This window comes from Gracilinanus agilis, chromosome 1 (genome assembly GCF_016433145.1).
Source record: "Gracilinanus agilis isolate LMUSP501 chromosome 1, AgileGrace, whole genome shotgun sequence".
In the NCBI taxonomy this organism is placed as follows: domain Eukaryota; kingdom Metazoa; phylum Chordata; class Mammalia; order Didelphimorphia; family Didelphidae; genus Gracilinanus; species Gracilinanus agilis.
Window position 1 is genome coordinate 99,989,622 of NC_058130.1, and position 17,045 is coordinate 100,006,666.

Consider the following 17,045-nt stretch of genomic DNA (forward strand, 5'->3'; position numbering starts at 1 on the left):
TCTCTCTGTCTCTCTCTCTCTCTCTCTCTCCATTTCCACCTTCCCCTCTCTCTCCCTCTCCTCTTCCCCCTTCTCTCTTATCCTCTTTTGTCTTCTTTCTTCTCTTTTCTTCCTTTTCTTCACCCCCCCCCCCTTCCCTTTCTGCCTATCTCTCTGTCTCTGCCTGTCCATTTCTTTTTCATATTTTACTCCCTCAGGTGACCATGCTTATCCTTGGCTCAGCCCTTCTCCAGCTGCTCTGGGCTGTGTGTGCTCCAGCCTCTGCGATGCAACAGACCATGCTTGCCTCCTTCACCCCAAATAGCACTCGCCTCCAGCATCTGGTCAGAGACCCAACCTCAGGGACCCTCTATTTGGGGGCCACCAACTTCTTGTTCCAGTTGAGTTCAGAGCTAAAGCTGGAAGCATCTGTGTCCACGGGGCCTGTCCTGGACAGCAGGGACTGTCTGCCCCCTGTGTTGCCTCTTGAGTGCCCACAGGCCCAACCCACAGACAACCCTAACCAGCTGCTGTTGGTGAGCCCTGGTGGGCCTGGTGGGGACGAGGGGGCCTTAGTGGTGTGTGGGAGTGCACACCAAGGGGTATGTGAACAGCGACGCCTAGACCACATCGGGCAACTCTTGCTTCGTCCAGAGCGCCCAGGGGATACTCAGTATGTGGCAGCCAATGATCCAGCCATCAGCACTGTGGGACTGGTGGGTCAGGGTCCAGCTGGGGAGCCTCTCTTGTTTGTAGGTCGGGGTTATACCAGCCGGGGTGTGGGAGGGGGCATCCCTCCCATCACGACCCGTGCATTGCGTCCCCCTGATCCACAGGCTGCATTCTCCTACGAGGAGACAGCCAAGCTAGCTGTGGGCCGGCTCTCCGAGTACAGCCACCACTTCGTGGCTGCCTTTGCCCGTCGAACCAGCGTCTACTTCTTGTTCTTGCGTCGAGACCTCCAAGCCCAGTCCCGAGCCTTCCGTCCATACCTGTCTCGAGTCTGCCTGAGTGATCAGCATTATTACTCCTACGTGGAGCTCCCGCTGTCCTGTGGAGGGTCGCCTTACGGACTGGTGCAGGCAGCAGCTGTAGCTGTTCCTGGCACAGGGTCCCAGGGAGGCGGCGGAGAGGTGCTGTTTGCTGCTTTTTCTTCCGTCAGCCCTTCCGCTGCCGGCCGTGCCCCTGCTGCTGGGGTTTCTGGGGCCTCTGCCCTCTGTGCTTTCCCGTTAGATGAGGTTGACCAGCTGGCCAACAGAACGCGAGATGCTTGTTATACGCGGGATGGCCGAGCAGAGGATGGAACCGAGATTGCCTACATCGAATACGATGTCAATTCCAACTGTGCCCAGCTGCCGGTGGTAAGTGACCCTCTAGTCCAGTGGTTCCCAAACTTTTTTGGCCTACCACCCCTTTTCCAGAAAAAATATTACTTAGCCCCCTGGAAATTAATTTTTTAAAAAAAATTTTAATAGCAATTAATAGGAAAGATAAATGCACCTGTGGCCATCACCGCCTTCCTGGATTGCTGCAGCACCCACCAGGGGGTGGTGGCGCCCACTTTGGGAATCACTGAGAGTCTAGTCCCTGCACCTTTCCTCCTCTCATGGATGATCCTATTCTTCCTTGCCCTTTCTTGACTCTAAGACTCAGCACCCATTTCCATTCCCTCCCAAGTTGCTGGGAATAGAGGAAGCATTTTCAAAGATTTGTCAGAATCCATTTGTTGATTGCTTCCTGTTTGTCCGGTGCTGACCTAGAAGTTTTGAAGTTATAAAAGAAATGGTCTCTGCTGGGAGGAAACTGTCTAGCCAAGGGGATAAAGTATCAACACTTAAAATGGAGACTGATTCCAGATTTTTGATAGTAAGATGCGGAGTTGTGTAGTACAGATAATGTATGCTGAAGGAATTCGGAGATGGATGATGTTTGTAGGAGCTGGAATAGTCAGAAAAAAATATTATCATAGAAATGGAACTGGAACTGAAACCTCGAAGAGTGCGTTGGATTTGTATTGGCACAAAAGGTGTGGGGAGAGTATTTCAGATGGCAGAGGGTGGGAATAACCTGAACAAAAGATCACACGCAGAAACAAGCCTGGCGTATTTATGAAAGGAATCGTTGGGTTAGGAGAATAATTTAGCTGGTTGAAGAGGGTCTATGTTGGATAGAGAGATTAAGACTAGGCCAGCTGGGACTGTAGTATGGAGAACCCTGAATGTTGGACTGAAGAGTTTGAATTATTTGGAACTGCACATATTGGGGAGTCATTGTAGACTTTGGAGTGGGAGAGTAATGCAATGAAAGTAGTGTTTTAGAAAGCTAAATCTGGTTGTGTGAGCAGGGCAGATTGGAGAGGAAGAGACCAGAGGTCAGGAAGAGCAACTGTATGACTATTAATAATCCAACCACAAGACAAGAATATGGACTGATGAAAATAATATCGTTTTTATGGCAGCTTACAAAGTCTTTTCCTGTTTATAATAACCTTTCTTTTTTTTTTCTAACAAATTTTAAAATTCTATTTTATTTTGTTTTCAGGACTACTTTTTTCTCTTCCTGTCTCCTTTTCCCCTCTCCACTGAGAAACCAAAGAAAAAATAAAACCCATTACAAACATGTACAGTCATGCAAAACAAATTTCCTCATTGGCCAAGTTTTAAAAAAAAGTCTCCTTCTGCACTCAGAGGCTATTACCTCCTTTTTTTTTTTTTTTAAACCCTTACCTTCCATCTTGGAATCAATACTCTGTATTGACTCCAAGGCAGAAGAGTGGTAAGGGCTAGGCAATGGGGGTCAAGTGACTTGCCCAGGGTCACACAGCTGGGAAGTGTTTGAGACCAGATTTGAAGCTAGGACCTCCCATCTCTAGACCTGGCTCTCAATCCATTGAGCTACCCAGCTGCCCCCTGAAGCTATTACCTCTTTCAGGAGGGGCGGGTAGCATGATTCATTATGAGTCCTCTGGAATCATGGTTAGTTATTATGCTACCTTCTTTTTGACTATTGGGGTATGACCTTGGAAAGGGGAGAAGAAGAGACTAATCTGAGAGAGCTGTGGAGAAAGAATTGACAGTACAAAGGTGACAAAGAAGAAAGGAAGAGTTAAAAATGACTTTAAAGGTTTTTTAAAAACCCTTACCTTCTGTCTTAGAATCGATACTGTGAAGGGAGGTAAGGACTAGGCAATGGGGGTTAAGTGACTTGTCTCCGTCACACAGCAAGGAAGTGGCTTTAGGTCTTTAGGACTGAAGGAATGGTAGTTAGCCAAGGCAGTTAGGGAGGTTTGGTTTGGTGAGGAAGGTGGAGTTTGTTTTTGGACATGCTTGAGTTTGAGGTGGTGTGAGTAGCTAGAGTTAAGGGACGAATTTCGGTGACAGTTTTGGGGGAGCTGGAGATGTGGTTTTGGAAGCTGTTAGTGTAGAGATGATAGTGAGAGCCTTAGAAGGGACCAAAATCTCTAGGGGAGAAAGTGGGGCTGACTCAAGTATGGCAGAATGGGATTTCCATGATAATGTTTATCAGTTGTGGGTGATGTGGCAGGCTGGATGGGGTGGGCCTAATGGTAGGAAGAGAGAATCCCAAGATTCTTCCTTTCTTTTCAAATCCTAACATTCCTCCTTCCTTCTCTTTCCCACTAAAGAACTCTCCTGAGAGTTGGGGTAATGATTGTTTTGGGGTGGTGGCAATGGTGGTATCAACCTTTGCTTCAATGATCACACATCCTAGATTTTCTAGGAAGTCCCAATTAAAAAAATACACTTAAAAAACCCCCCAACCTTACTTTCCGTCCTAGAATCAGTATTGTGTATTGGTTCCAAGGCAGAAGATTGGTAAGGGCTAGGCAATGGAGATTAAGTGACTTGTTCAGGGTCTCACAGCTAGGAAGTGTCTGAGGCCATAACTGAAACCAAGACTTTTTGTCTCTGGACTTGGTTCTTAAACCACTGAGCCACCCAGCTACTCTTGAAAATATACTTTTTTCATGAAGCTTTGGAAAAGGAATATGTAAATACTTTTTGGTTTGACCATACATCCTGATTTTTGGTTCAGAAAATATAGTCATGCTATTCTATGGATACTTAATGTCCTCAAGAATTCTACTTATTCCCAGGGATATTTAGGGCTATCTGGGGCATGTGGAAGGAACCACATGCTGGAGGTTCTAGGTTAGAGTGTGGTGGGATTTGTCATCCCACCCTGAATTTCTTCCTCCTACTAAGGATACACTGGATGCCTACCCCTGTGGGTCAGACCACACACCCAGTCCAATGGCCAGCCGAGTTCCTTTAGAGGCCACACCCTTGGTGGAGTGGGCAGATGTCCAGTTAACAGCTGTGGCAGTCAGTGTGGAAGATGGACACACCATTGCCTTCCTGGGAGATAGCCAAGGACAGCTGCACAAGGTAAGGTCAGGGATTGGGGACACCCATGAGAAGATGAGGGTGGGTCGGGACTGTAGATTAAGAGAGATAAATTACAATGTGAAAGAAGAAAATCTTGGGTTTCTTGATCCCTCTTGTTTTTTTTTTTTGTTTGTTTTTGTTTTTTGTGCCTGTAGTACTTTTCTGAGGACCCCATTCTTCAATGTGTCATTTCTGAACTTGGGTCCAACTCCATGTACTTATAAACCTCTGAGCTAGGGTAAACTAATTCTGATTCCAGGGATGGGCCATGGAATCTCTGATCCCCCCAAGACTAGGACCTATATGATCTTTGATTTCTGGGCATCATTGTCTATTGTTTAAGATCCCTGATCCCTGACCCCAAGGCTGGGCATTATGATCTATGATTTCTGGATTTTGAGACATCCCACCATCCTTACCTCCTCACTGTCTTTACCCCATTGACTCTCCCTGATTTTCCAGGTTTACTTGGGCCCAGAAGGTGACCATCGTCCTTATGCAACTCAGCTCATCCAGAGTGACTCAGCAGTGAGCAGTGACCTGATCTTTGACTGGGCCCTGGAACATCTATATGTCATGACCCAGAACACAGTGAGTGATGGGGCTGGGCCAAGGGGTACAACTGGAGTTGGTATGGTATAGTGCAAAGAGTGTTGGACCTGGATACAAGAGACTTTGGTTTGGACCTGGATACAACAGACTCTTGATACTTACTGGGCCACTCTAGGCAAATTGCTTCACCACTCAGAATTCCATCTGTAAAATGGGGATACTATCACAGGGTTCAAACCTTAAAGTACTGTAGTAGTTTTGTTATCATTTAGATTATGATTTGAATGATCATGATGGAGATAATGATGGTTTGAGGGGAGCACAGGATGACGAGAGGGAGGAGGCCTAGGTCTGGCATGGCTTTGTTGCTACATCTCAGGCTCTTGGTGGGCAAGATTTTTTTTAAACCTTAAAGTGCTACTGCAGTGTAAATCATGATGTCCCAGAACATGGTGAATTAGAATGGGATTTGAAAATTAATGTGGGTGTGGGGTATATGTTAATAAAATTAATATGGGGTGGAGTAAAGAAGAGTCCTAGTTTATTTGGGCCCTTAAAAGTGAATTACCCTGGGGTGCATTGACTTCATTGTGGGTTTCTTTGTTGAGGTGACCACCTTGTTTTCCCAGGTAGTGAGGGTCCCAGTGGCCTCCTGCTCTCAGCATTTGAACTGTACATCATGTCTGGCCCCCAAGGACCCCTACTGTGGGTGGTGTGTTCTTCTTGGACGGTCAGTGCCTTGCCCCTCTGGCCCCTGGGGATTGCTAATGTGTATCTGGGGAGCAGGTGGGGGAGAGGAGCTTCTTAGATGTTCGGGGTTCTTGATCCTGGGAAGTTCCTCTGTAAACCCCAAGGATCCATCTGATGATGTTCAGATAGCTTTCTATGACTTCTGAAGAGTACTTTGCTAGTTCTAGAGACTCCCTAGTATGTGTGTGTGTGGTATATGCTTACATAGTCAGGGCCTCATCCTCAGGAGACTGAGGTGGGAAGGTATTTTTGGCGCCTGGAAACTTCTCTTGACTTTTGGAGCCTTTGTGCTCCTCATCCCTAGCTAAAGTCACTTAAGGAAGGATTTCTTTCCTCTCTGCAACCCTTATTGGTTCGTGGATACTCTGAGAGCCTCAAATGCTTCCTCTGTCTGTTCTAGGTGTAGCCGTCGTGCTGAGTGCTCTCGGGGCCGGGGCCCAGAGCCCTGGCTCTGGAGCTTCAGTCCTGAGCCTAAGTGTTTGCAGATCCAGGATGTGAGTCCTGCCAATGTCAGCAGGGAAGAGAAGAGAAATGTAAGTGTCTAAGAGACTGGGCAGGGGTTTCTGAGGGATCCAGAAGAGGTATACAGTGGAGGGGCTCCATGAAGAGAGGGCACAAAGGGTCTACATGGGAAGGAACCACTTAGACTGGGTCTCTCTGGAGAGCTCTATGGCACAGTGGAGGGGATCTATAGGGGACTCCATGAGGGTTTCTAGGATAGTTTTCATTTTGAGGAGGAAGTATATGTTGGAAGGCTCTGTGGAGAATATGCTAGAGGAGTTTCATAAGGTATATGGATGGGTGAGGTGATATTTTCCATGTGGGGTATGTTGAGGGGTCCTTCATGGTACATATCTTGGGGAGCTCCATGGGAAGACATATTCTGGAGGTGGAAACTCAATGGATAGTGTCTGTGGCGCTACTTCATGGGTTGGTAAATGTAGGAAGCTCTGTAGGGAGTATTGATAGGGAACTCCATGGAGGGATGTTTAAAGGTGATTTTCCTGGGGGAGAAGATAAGACTTCTTGCTGGAGATCTCTATAAGGGATGGTTGAGGGACCATTGACGATATATAGGTTTGCCTCATGGTGAAGCAGGAAGCATGTCTGTGGGTGGTATTTTGTGAACATTTGCCTATGGGAAGACTTCATGAGGAACTGTTTGTGATGGGCTTCTTGAGAAGTGGTTGTAGGAATTCCATGGGGGGCATCTGTGGGTCTCCTGAGGGATCCGACTGATTTTTTTGCTCCTTCCTTCCACATGCTCTCCTAGGTTTGGAGGGGCAGAGTATGTGTGGGGCTCTGAGTCTTTCTGATAAGGGTGTGTGTGTGTGTGTGTGTGTGTGTGTGTGTGTGTGTGTGTGTGTGTGTGTATGTAGGGTGGTCTTTTCTCCTATATGCATAGGCTGATATGCTTGTCCTGCCCTTTGATTGGCAGATATTCCTGTCAATCTCAGATTTGCCTGTCCTGAGACCAGATGAGTCGTACTCATGTTATTTTGAAGATTATGAGAGCCCAGCAGTTCGGACTGATGCTGGTGTGATGTGTCCCTCCCCGGATCCCAGTCGGACCCCTGCCCTGCAAATGGATGCTGGTCAGTGATGGACGGAGGGAAGTTGGGACAGGAATAGGAATAGGATTTTGGGCAGTGGATACGAGAAGTCCAGGGACATATAGCAGGGGCTAGATTAAGGGGCAGGAACTGGCATAGGGGAGGAGGCAGATGGATAGTCTATGGTTTGTTTTTCCTCTCTCTCCTCCCCTCCTTTCTCCCTGTGTCTTGGATTTTGGGTTCTCTATTGTAGCAGAACCTGTGATTGTGCATGAGTTCTGGGCCCTGATCAGAACTCCCTCCAAACCCTTCACAGATCATGTCTTGGTGCCTTTGTTACTGAAGTTTGGGGAAGTCGTCATTGCATCCACAGAGTTCTCATTCTATGACTGTGCTGCTGTGGCTTCGCTTCATTTGTCTACACCGTGAGTTCCCATGCCCTGATGTCCAGGGTTCCTGACCCTGCTACCTCACCCGGGTCTCAACTCTGCCACCTATCTTTACCCTGATCCTTCTCTCTTAATTCCATCTTTAGATTGTAAGTCCTTTGAGGGCAGAGATTGTCTTTTGCATTTTTCCAGATCCACAGTGCTTAGTATAGTGCCTGGCACATAGTAGGCACTTAATAAATGTTTATTGATTGATCAAAGAACAACTTCTCTACTTGCTAATATCTGAGCTTGTCCTATCTTTCCATTCCCTGCCATTTCTTACCTAACACTGACCCTGATCCATCCCGCTATCCTTGACTTTGACCCATCTTCTCTTATCCCTTCATCGTGACCCATGCCCTTCATCCCATGCCCTGACCGGAGATCTTCTTATCTCTGACCCTCAAAACCAGTTTGATGGATTTGACTGATTTCCCTGACCTGGTAATGACAGGCTTTTGGATGAGGTAGAAAGATCACTAGACTGGCAGTCAGGAACTGATTTTAAGTCATGCGTCTGTCTGTGACTAGCTGTATGACTGGACCTGCCACTTCTCTCTAACTCACTGGTTCCTCATTGACAAAACAAAGATTGTAATAACAATTCTGCTTCCCTGATCCCAAATATACGTAAAGTGTTTTGTGACCATAATCCCCCTCTCAGCCCTATCATCATCACCCTTTATGCGCTCCTCTCCATCAGTATAATTTGCCTTGTCCTAGATGCCAGGCCTGTGTGCAGAGCACTTGGGGGTGCAGCTGGTGTGTCTGGCAGCATCTGTGTACCCATAAGACAACTTGTGAAGGAGGACCTATTGTGCATAGCCAAAGGGTGAGTGTTATACAAGAGGTATGAGAACAGAAAAAGTGTGTGTATGTATTTCAGAAGTAGGACAGCGGTCTCTCAAAGAGTGGGTCTTCCAGGGTGGGAGGACCTCCAGAGCTGGACATGGGAGGGAGGGAGTGGACTCTTGGTGTTGACCCCCCCCCCAGGGGCAGGGAGAATAGCAGGTCTCGACCACTCCGTAGTAACTTTTCATCCTCTCTGCAACCCAATGCCCATGTCCTTGGCCTCAGTTTATCTTAATGTGCCTAGCTCTTGTGTTCAACATGTGTCTTGGTTGGGAGGGTTAGGGAACACCACCTTGAGTCCTTGTGTCTATGCTTTGTACATGTGAGTGACTGTGATCCTTCTGTATGTGGCCCTACAATTGAGTGTGACTGTCAGACAGGTCTGCATGATCGTGTGTGAGACATTTGGGTGTTTCTAACTGTGAGTGATCTGTGAATGCATGTGAGAGCACGTATGAGGCTCATTCCTCTGTCTATATGACTGCCTGCCTATGATCTTGTGTATGAGAAGGTGTGTGACTGTGTCAATGCAATTTCATGAGTCTGTTTATGCTTGTGTGACTCAGTTCATCACTATGTATGAGGTAGTCTGTGCTTTATAAATGTTTCTTTCTCTGCTGGTTACATGGCACTTCACTGATTGGATTTGTGTGTGTGTGTGTGTGTGTGTGTGTGTGTGTGTGTGTGTATGTGTGTGTGTGTGTTTTGAAACGGTTGTTTGGACGTGTCCACCAAGCCTTCTGGTTCCATTCCTTTCATGACAGTTTCCTGGGGCCCCTCCTTTAGTCACAGATATTCCCAAGATTGCTTCCTACCTTAGAGAATTAACTAGATTTTTTTTTTGTGTGTTTCTCTTTTCTTTGGTCTCCTTATCTTTTCTTTGAAACATAAACCTATACCTTTTGGCCTTCTCATTTCCCAATTGTGTCCTTTGAGTGCGTCTCCCTTCTCCCTTCCTTCTCTGCCTCCAATCTCTAGCCACCATTATCGGCCTCCTGGCCACTCCTTTCTTCGGTGGCTCCCACAGGAGATGTTCACACTTTTCTCCCTTCTGTGCCCTCCAAGTCCCCTGTTACTCCTGTTCCTAAGCTTCCCCCGACAGAGCCTGGCACTCCCCTTGTGGCTCTCAGTTCCCCCTCCACAGATACTATGCCTACCCCAACAGAAGAGGCACCCAGGACACCCCCTCCGGAGCTTGGGATTCCCCTCACAGTCCCCATGCCCACCACCATAGCCCCTCCAACTACAGAGGCCTTTGCCTTTATGCCCAGCACTGTTGGGTCAAAGGTGACTCTTAGTCCAGCCCTGGAGATAGCTCCAACTGAGGAGCCCAGCCACCTTCCCAGTATCTCTGTGGATTCCGGGACCATGGAGGGTATGGGTGACATTGTTACCTTAGTGGATGCACCTGGAGCAGTGACCAAACTTGAGGACCTGTTGCCCCCTGCCCCTTCACCCTCTCCCTTAGGAGACACGGCAGTTCTGACCTCTTCATCTTGGGACCTTGGTACCCTGGCCCTTTCCTCCTCTCCTCACTGGGATCATGCTCCCAGCGCTGGCCCCTCCACCACTTTCCCAGGGGTTGCTGGCTCCGAGGAGCATGCCCCTGACTGGCTGCTCACAGAGGACGAGCTGCCTGAGGCGGACGAGTGGACAGGGAGTGACGCATCGCCCTTCTCCACTTCCACCCTCCTCTCAGGTGACGGAGACTCATCGGAATTCGAGGGCCCCAACGCCCCCCACATCCTCCTCCCTGACCTCGACTACCAGTATGACTCCCCCGGGCTCTGGGAGCTGGTGAGGCTGAGAGCCAGGAGGGAGAGAGCAAGGTTTTTGGGGCAGGAAGAGAGGGAGGCAGGACAGAGGGTGGGATAGGGGCAAAGGGAGAGGATGCTGCCCTATTCCTTCCCTCCCTATTATCATCTGTTTCTGTGGGAGGATGGGGATGGCCTGATGGTCTCCTTTAGTGTCTGGGTTTCTATGGGAGGAGGGAAGAAAAGAGTGGGTAAAAGGGCAGGGAGAGAGAATACAGCCCCACACTCTCCTTTTTCTGGGTTTCTATAGGAAGAAGTAATAAACCAGGGTCCTGCTGCATGTCCCTGTGTGGAGGGTATTGAGGGCTCTTCCTTGCTGCCTGTCCAGATAGGACGAGAACTGACCCTCCTAGGAAGGAATTTTCACTTGTACCAGGTTAGTCCTTGGGCCCACTCAGTGGTCTTTCCTATTCCTGAAGCTAGGACGATCCCAGGAAACCTTTATTTATCATGTATTGAGCCCTTCGGGTTCTGGACATTGGTTAGAAGGAAATTTTGGTACCTTTGACACCTACTGTTTACAGATAAGGTCTTTACCCTCTAGTTTCAGGGAACTGGAATAGTGTCAGGGCCAAAGGCAATTGCCATTGAAAGCTCTTACAATTTGGGGTCAGCCTGATTCCTAAGTATGTAAATGCTCCCACCATGTCACCGTAGCCCCAGAAATGATTTTAAGATATTCTAGAGATGTTTCTGAGGCTCTAGCAATATTCCCAAAGTCCCAAAGGTGTTCATGAGGTTCCAGAGATATCCCTGATGTCTTTGAGACATTCTTAAGGTCCCCAAGACATCTTTGAGGTTCCAGAGATGTCCCAGAGGTCCTAGACAATGGCCATTAGGTCAGTCCTGGAGAAATCACTAAGACTTCTGAGACAGACCTAAGATTCCAGAGCTATCTTGACTGCCTTATAAGGATCTTGACTCCCTAATGCTAAAGAAGCTATTATGCTTCTAGAGTTTTCCTTAAAATTCTTATGATATGCTTAAGGCCTTATAGACACCCCAGAGATGTCCTCATGCTACCTTAAGACCCTAGACAGCTTCAGTGAGGTCTTCAGGCCTCTCAGTTTCTAAATAGTTCAGCAGATGTTTTATTGAACACCCATAGGATGAGTAATCTTCAGTAGTCACATGTCCCAATTTTTCTTTTCCTTTCCAAGGATGGGCTAGGAGACTATGAATGTGTGCTAGAGCTGGAGGGTAACATGGAGGTGACGGAGGCCAGAGTGGAGTGTGATGGGGTCTCAGGCACACTCTGTCGAATCATCTGCCAGTTGCACCAGGTAAAAGAATTGGGAATCCCAAGGTGGGCTATGTTTGCCCTCAACCTCAGGCAGTTGCTTATTCTAGTATATTAATCACCATTAATAAGGGGATCTCTGTCTGAAGAGAGAGATAATCACTGGCTTCAGTGAATCTCTTCTCTCTGCCCTGCCCCCTTCTCTTCAGAGTCTTTTGACCTTGGTGATCCTCCATGTCTGAAGAAGACCTGACCTTTTAGAGCCCCAGTCTGAGGGAGGATACATGGTCTTTAATATTAGAGAGCTCTCAAGTCTGAGGGATGACCCATGGCCTTTTATCCTGGGAGTCCCTGCTCTTTGAACATTTTGAAGCCAATTCTCTTTTTCTGATCCTCTTTTAGGTGACAGCTTCTATTCTGAGCTGCTGATATTCCTTCCCCACTTTAACACCTTTTCTTTCACCTTGTCTCACTTCAGCTTAGCTATGCAGCGCCACAGCCCGAGTTCCATGTGCCTGTGTTCTTGCGGAAGTCGGGAAGGCTTCGAGTGGACAGTGCTGAAGGGCTTCATGGTGAATACTTGAAGGGAGTGGGGAAGGTGGCATCTTAGGAAGGAAGCAGAACAGTGGTCAAATTCAAATAGAAATGGGGTCCACCAAACCATACCTAAGGATCCCTGTCATCCACGTATTGACTTAGAAAAAACACAAATTAACATTGTCTTTTATTGTCTTTTTATTTATTTTGTTAAATATTTCCCAATTATTTTTTAAACCCTTCTGTCTTAGAATCAATGCCAAGTATTGGTTCCAAGGTTGAAGAATTGGTAAAGGCTAGGCAATTGGGATGAAGTGACTTGCCCACACAGTGAGGGTGTGCCCAATTGTATTTTAATCTGGTTCAGGCAGGCACTAGCCAGGTGTGTGTTTTGACCTCTGGTTTTGGAGGAGAGAGAGGAAGTCCTGGGAGATGGCAGTATGGTCAAGAGAGGGGATGTGACTCTTGCTGCTCAATATTTTCCCCATATACCCTGGTTAAAATTATCTTCCCTCTTAGTGACATTGTATGACTGCTCTGTGGGTCGTCCAGACTGCAGCCTCTGCCGTACAGCCGATCCTCGGTATAGTTGTGTGTGGTGTGATGGGGATCATCCACACTGTGCAGCCCGTGAATCCTGTGCTGAGACCGAGGCAGCTCTGTGCCCTGCTCCCCTCATCCACATGGTATGTAGGTAGCTGGATACACCGGGAAAGAGCTTTGGGAAGGTTTGGAATAGTGCAGAGGGACCCACTGCCAAACCTGGGGACAATGTGAATGGGTAGAGGACGGAAGGGTGACTGTAAATCCATACCTTGAGGAAGCTCGGGGGGAAGGATGGGTGAAGTCCAGGGTGTCCTTCTCTTGGTGGGTGGAATTGGGCTGTGACTGTGGTGTAAATGGACAGGTGGAGCCACTGACTGGGCCTGTGGATGGAGGCACCCGAATTACCATTCGAGGATCCAACCTGGGCCAGAAGCATCAAGACATTGCTGAGACAGTCACTGTGGCTGGAGTGCCTTGTGCTGTGGATGCCCAGGAGTATGAAGTTTCAAGCAGGTATCATTTTGTAGTGAATTGGGATAAGGAATAGAGGGCATAGTGCCTGCTGATCAGCTTAAACATAGGGACAAGGACCCCGGGGTCTGCTATTCTGTTTTCAGGTGCTCATTCTGGGTTCTTTTTTGTTTGCTATAATTCCTTCTTGCTTTGGGGCCTCACAATCTGGTCCTTGTTGGTCCTTCCTCACTATGGGAATGATGATGATCAACCTTCATTTCTTACCTCTGTCTTAGACCTGGCACCACTCTACCAGCATCCCCTCAAAGTGCCTGCCTGTTAGTCCTGATCTCCCTGCTTTTTCTTTGGCTTCAGGCCACCTCTCCTTGTCTTCTGCCCTATACTCTGAAGGAAAAAGATACTTTCCTTTCCGAAGCCCTGGTTTCAGGTCAACCCACACTGACATTATCTGTTTATTAGAGCTTTCTCTGACCCATGATCTCAGAAAAATCTTTCTCTTTTGTTTCAGCTCTCTGTGGCTTGAGTCTAGGCTAGGTCCCCTTGCTAGAGGTCTCCAGTTCTGTTGCCCATTTTAAAGACTGTTCTTTTTTGTTTTCATCTTTGAAACGCCAGTGCCCTAAACTGAGCACTTGACACATAGTAGGTACTTAATAAAGATAGATAATATAGAGCACCAGGACCAGAGTCTGGAAGACCTAAATTTATGTTTGGTCTCAGCCAGTTACTAGAAGTGTGCCTCTGGACAAGTCATTTCACCATTGTCTCCCTCAGTTTACTCAACTGTAAAATGAGGATAATAATACCTGCTTCCCAGGATTGTTGTGAGAATCAAATGAGTAAAAGCAGGGTGCCTGGCTCATGGTAATATGAGTAACACTGTATAGTAGTAACACAATCTAGTATAATAGTAACATAGTATAGTATGGTAGTATCATAACATAGTATAATAGTAACATAATAGAATAGCTAAATAAATGTTAGCTATTATTAGTAGGTTCTTTTTTTTTTTTTTTAACCTTTACCTTCCCTCTTGGAGTCAATACTGTGTATTGGCTCCAAGGCAGAAGAGTGGTAAGGGTAGGCAGTGGGGGTCAAGTGACTTGCCCAGGGTCACACAGCTGGGAAGTGTCTGAGGCTGGCTTTGAACCTCCCATCTCTAGGCTTTGACTCTCAATCCACTGAGCTACCCAGCTGCCCCCTATTATTAGGTTCTTAATAAAGTCTTTGGAACTGACTTGAATTAAGCACTGATTCAATATCTAAGGTATATTAAAGTTTTTCTAATCTTTTATTCCAAGTTGTCATAGACATCCAATCTTTTCAGTCTCCATATGACCAAAGATGCTGGGGGCCACATTGTTCCTCCCTCCTCCCTGCCATGATTTCCTCCATGATTTCTGTTCCACCAAGCTTACTTGTATTAGAGTTGTTGTTTCTGACCAGCAGACTTTAGCTTGTTCCTCTCTGGGTACTCCTTCTCAGCTTAATGATTTGAAGAGATGATAGGTCTTATTTAGGCTAAGTGTTCCCTTGTGCCTAGTCAGCTCAGGCAGATAGCTTTGCCATTTCCCCCATAAAGTTTTATGGAGAACCCAAGAGCCTCCACTTGCAGGGCAAAAAGGTGACTCTGGCCATTTCATTCCCTTGTGACACATGGGCTGCTCCAATGAGAATGTCACCCCATGGTTATGATGAAAAATCTTTCAACCATATGTAGAAACATGTAACAAATAAGTCTCACAGGGTCTTTTATTATGCTTTGCTTGTGGGGAAAGGGGAAGAGCTGCTCCTTTGGGTGCTAATTCCTGGGGATCTCCTGTTGGAGCCTCGGGGCAGTCTCAGTTGGGGCTACATGAATGGTGAGATTAGAAGAAATGAGGTTCTAGTGGGACCAATGAGTGAAAGGAGGATTGACTTGATTGCTTGTTTTCCACAGCATTGTCTGTGTCACTGGTGGCAGTGGGGAGGAGAAGGTGGGTCATGTGACTGTGGAAGTTCCTGGTGGAGGACATGGCATCTCTGATCACAAATTTGCCTATCAGGTAAGTTGATCCTCTTTTGTCCACTTCCCCAAACACTGAACTTCTATACTTCCACCCCTTTCCTGTGAGACCCTCAGGCCTCCCTTCTAACCCCCATATTTTTTTGGGCGGCTTGTGCCTAACATACCTATCTTGTTTTCATTACTGTCTCTGACTCTCTCTGATTGTGTCTGACTCCTTTGCTCTTTCCTTCCCCTCTTGTCTCTCTCTCTCTCTCTCTCTCTCTCTCTCTCTCTCTCTCTCTCTCTCCTCTCTCTGTCTCACTTTTTCTCTCTTTCATCTGTCTTTGAGGCAGCTAGGTGGTACAGTGGATAAGAGCACTGGACCTGGAGTTAGAAAGACCTGAGTTCAAATCCTGCCTCAGATGCTTGCTAGCTGTGTGACCTTGGGCAAGTCCTTTAACCTCTCTTACCCTCATTTTCCTCATCTGTAAGATAGGAATAATAATAGCACCTGCCTCATAAGGTTGTTGTGAGGATCAACTGAGATAACATATGTCCTGTACTCTGCAAACCATAGAACACTACACAAATGCTATTATTATGATAATTATCAATATCCTCCTTCACCTCATCCCCCAAATGGTCCATTTGTCATTCCCCTCCCCCCCACCCTGTCTCTGTTTTGATTTCTGCCTTCATGTCTCTCCTTTTCCTCTCTTCCTGATTCCATGTATTTTTCTCTTGTCTTGGCTTTTTTTTTTTTGCCATTTCCTCTGTTAAATGTCTTTTTTATTTCTTTTTTATCTCTTCCTTTCTTGTCCTCTTACAGGGAATGTGTTTGGGATTCCTATATTAACCCTTTACTCTCCCTCCTTTACTATTCCTGTATATATCTGTTTCTCTTTGTCCCTCCCAATCTGTGTGCCTCTCTTTCTCTTCCACTTCTCTACAACCCCCCCCCCATTCATCTCTCTCTGTTATCCTTAGGATCCCGAGGTGAAGTCTATCTTTCCTGTTCGAGGTCCCAAGGCCGGGGGTACCTGTCTGACGCTGCAGGGTTCCAAGCTGCTAACTGGACGACTGGAAGACATCCGAGTATTGGTCGGTGACCATCCCTGTCAACTGTAAGGGCTGTTTCCACACCTTTTTCATGCCTTCATTCCCTTCCCTCACTACTGTCTCCCTAATTGTCTGGCTCCTTTTTCCTCTTCACTTCTCACAAGGCCCTGGGACGTCTTAGTCCCAGAATTTCAGAGTGGGTAGGATCTTCAGAAGTCATATGTTGTAACTTGTACACAGAATGGGAATCCTCTCTTCAGAGATCCTGACACTGATCTGTCAACAATATTGTTGTTGTTCAGTCTTTTTTTTTCAGTTATATCTGATTTTTCATGATCCCGTTTGGGGTTTTCTTGGCAAAGATACTGGAATGTTTGCCATTTCCTTCTCCAGTTCATTTTGCAGATGAGGAAACTGAGGCAAACAGGATAAAGTGATTTGCCGAGGGTCACATGACTAGTCTATGTCTGAGGTTAGATTTGAACTCAGGAAGATGAGTCTTCCTGACTCCCGGCTCAGAAGTCCATCCACTATGCTACCTAGCTGCCCTTCAGTCAGTAAAACTTATGCTTAAAGACCCTCAGGTGAACGGGGAGGGGGGAGCTCATCATCCTCAGCGGCAACTCATTTTGTCCCATTTTTGGGAAGTTTTGAGCTGAAATTTGCCTTTTTTTAACCTTACCTGTTGCTCCTAGTTCTGTCGTCTGAGAACAATTAAAATGAGTCTGATCTTTCTACATCACAGCTCTTCAGATTATTTAAAAAAATAATCCTTATCTTCTGCCTTATTAAAATAGAATTAATATTATGTATTAGTTCCAAGGCAGAAGAGTGGTAAGGGCTAGACGATGGGGGTTAAGTGAGTTAG

General features: G+C 46.8%; 1 protein-coding gene across 1 annotated transcript in view; it reads left to right on the top strand.

Annotated features, from left to right (window-relative positions):
* The window catches only part of PLXNB1 (plexin B1), a 66,025-nt gene that overhangs the window by 32,045 nt on the left and 16,935 nt on the right, over nucleotides 1-17,045 (top strand). The window contains exons 3-18 of the mRNA XM_044684656.1: nucleotides 198-1,340; nucleotides 4,203-4,385; nucleotides 4,848-4,980; nucleotides 5,571-5,667; nucleotides 6,088-6,220; nucleotides 7,126-7,282; nucleotides 7,557-7,665; nucleotides 8,395-8,503; nucleotides 9,502-10,320; nucleotides 10,588-10,713; nucleotides 11,498-11,620; nucleotides 12,056-12,149; nucleotides 12,634-12,800; nucleotides 13,022-13,173; nucleotides 15,071-15,176; nucleotides 16,106-16,242. Of these exons, the coding sequence (XP_044540591.1) occupies nucleotides 204-1,340; nucleotides 4,203-4,385; nucleotides 4,848-4,980; nucleotides 5,571-5,667; nucleotides 6,088-6,220; nucleotides 7,126-7,282; nucleotides 7,557-7,665; nucleotides 8,395-8,503; nucleotides 9,502-10,320; nucleotides 10,588-10,713; nucleotides 11,498-11,620; nucleotides 12,056-12,149; nucleotides 12,634-12,800; nucleotides 13,022-13,173; nucleotides 15,071-15,176; nucleotides 16,106-16,242 (3,782 nt within the window). The 5' untranslated portion in view covers nucleotides 198-203. The remainder of the gene's footprint in view (nucleotides 1-197; nucleotides 1,341-4,202; nucleotides 4,386-4,847; nucleotides 4,981-5,570; nucleotides 5,668-6,087; nucleotides 6,221-7,125; nucleotides 7,283-7,556; nucleotides 7,666-8,394; nucleotides 8,504-9,501; nucleotides 10,321-10,587; nucleotides 10,714-11,497; nucleotides 11,621-12,055; nucleotides 12,150-12,633; nucleotides 12,801-13,021; nucleotides 13,174-15,070; nucleotides 15,177-16,105; nucleotides 16,243-17,045) is intronic.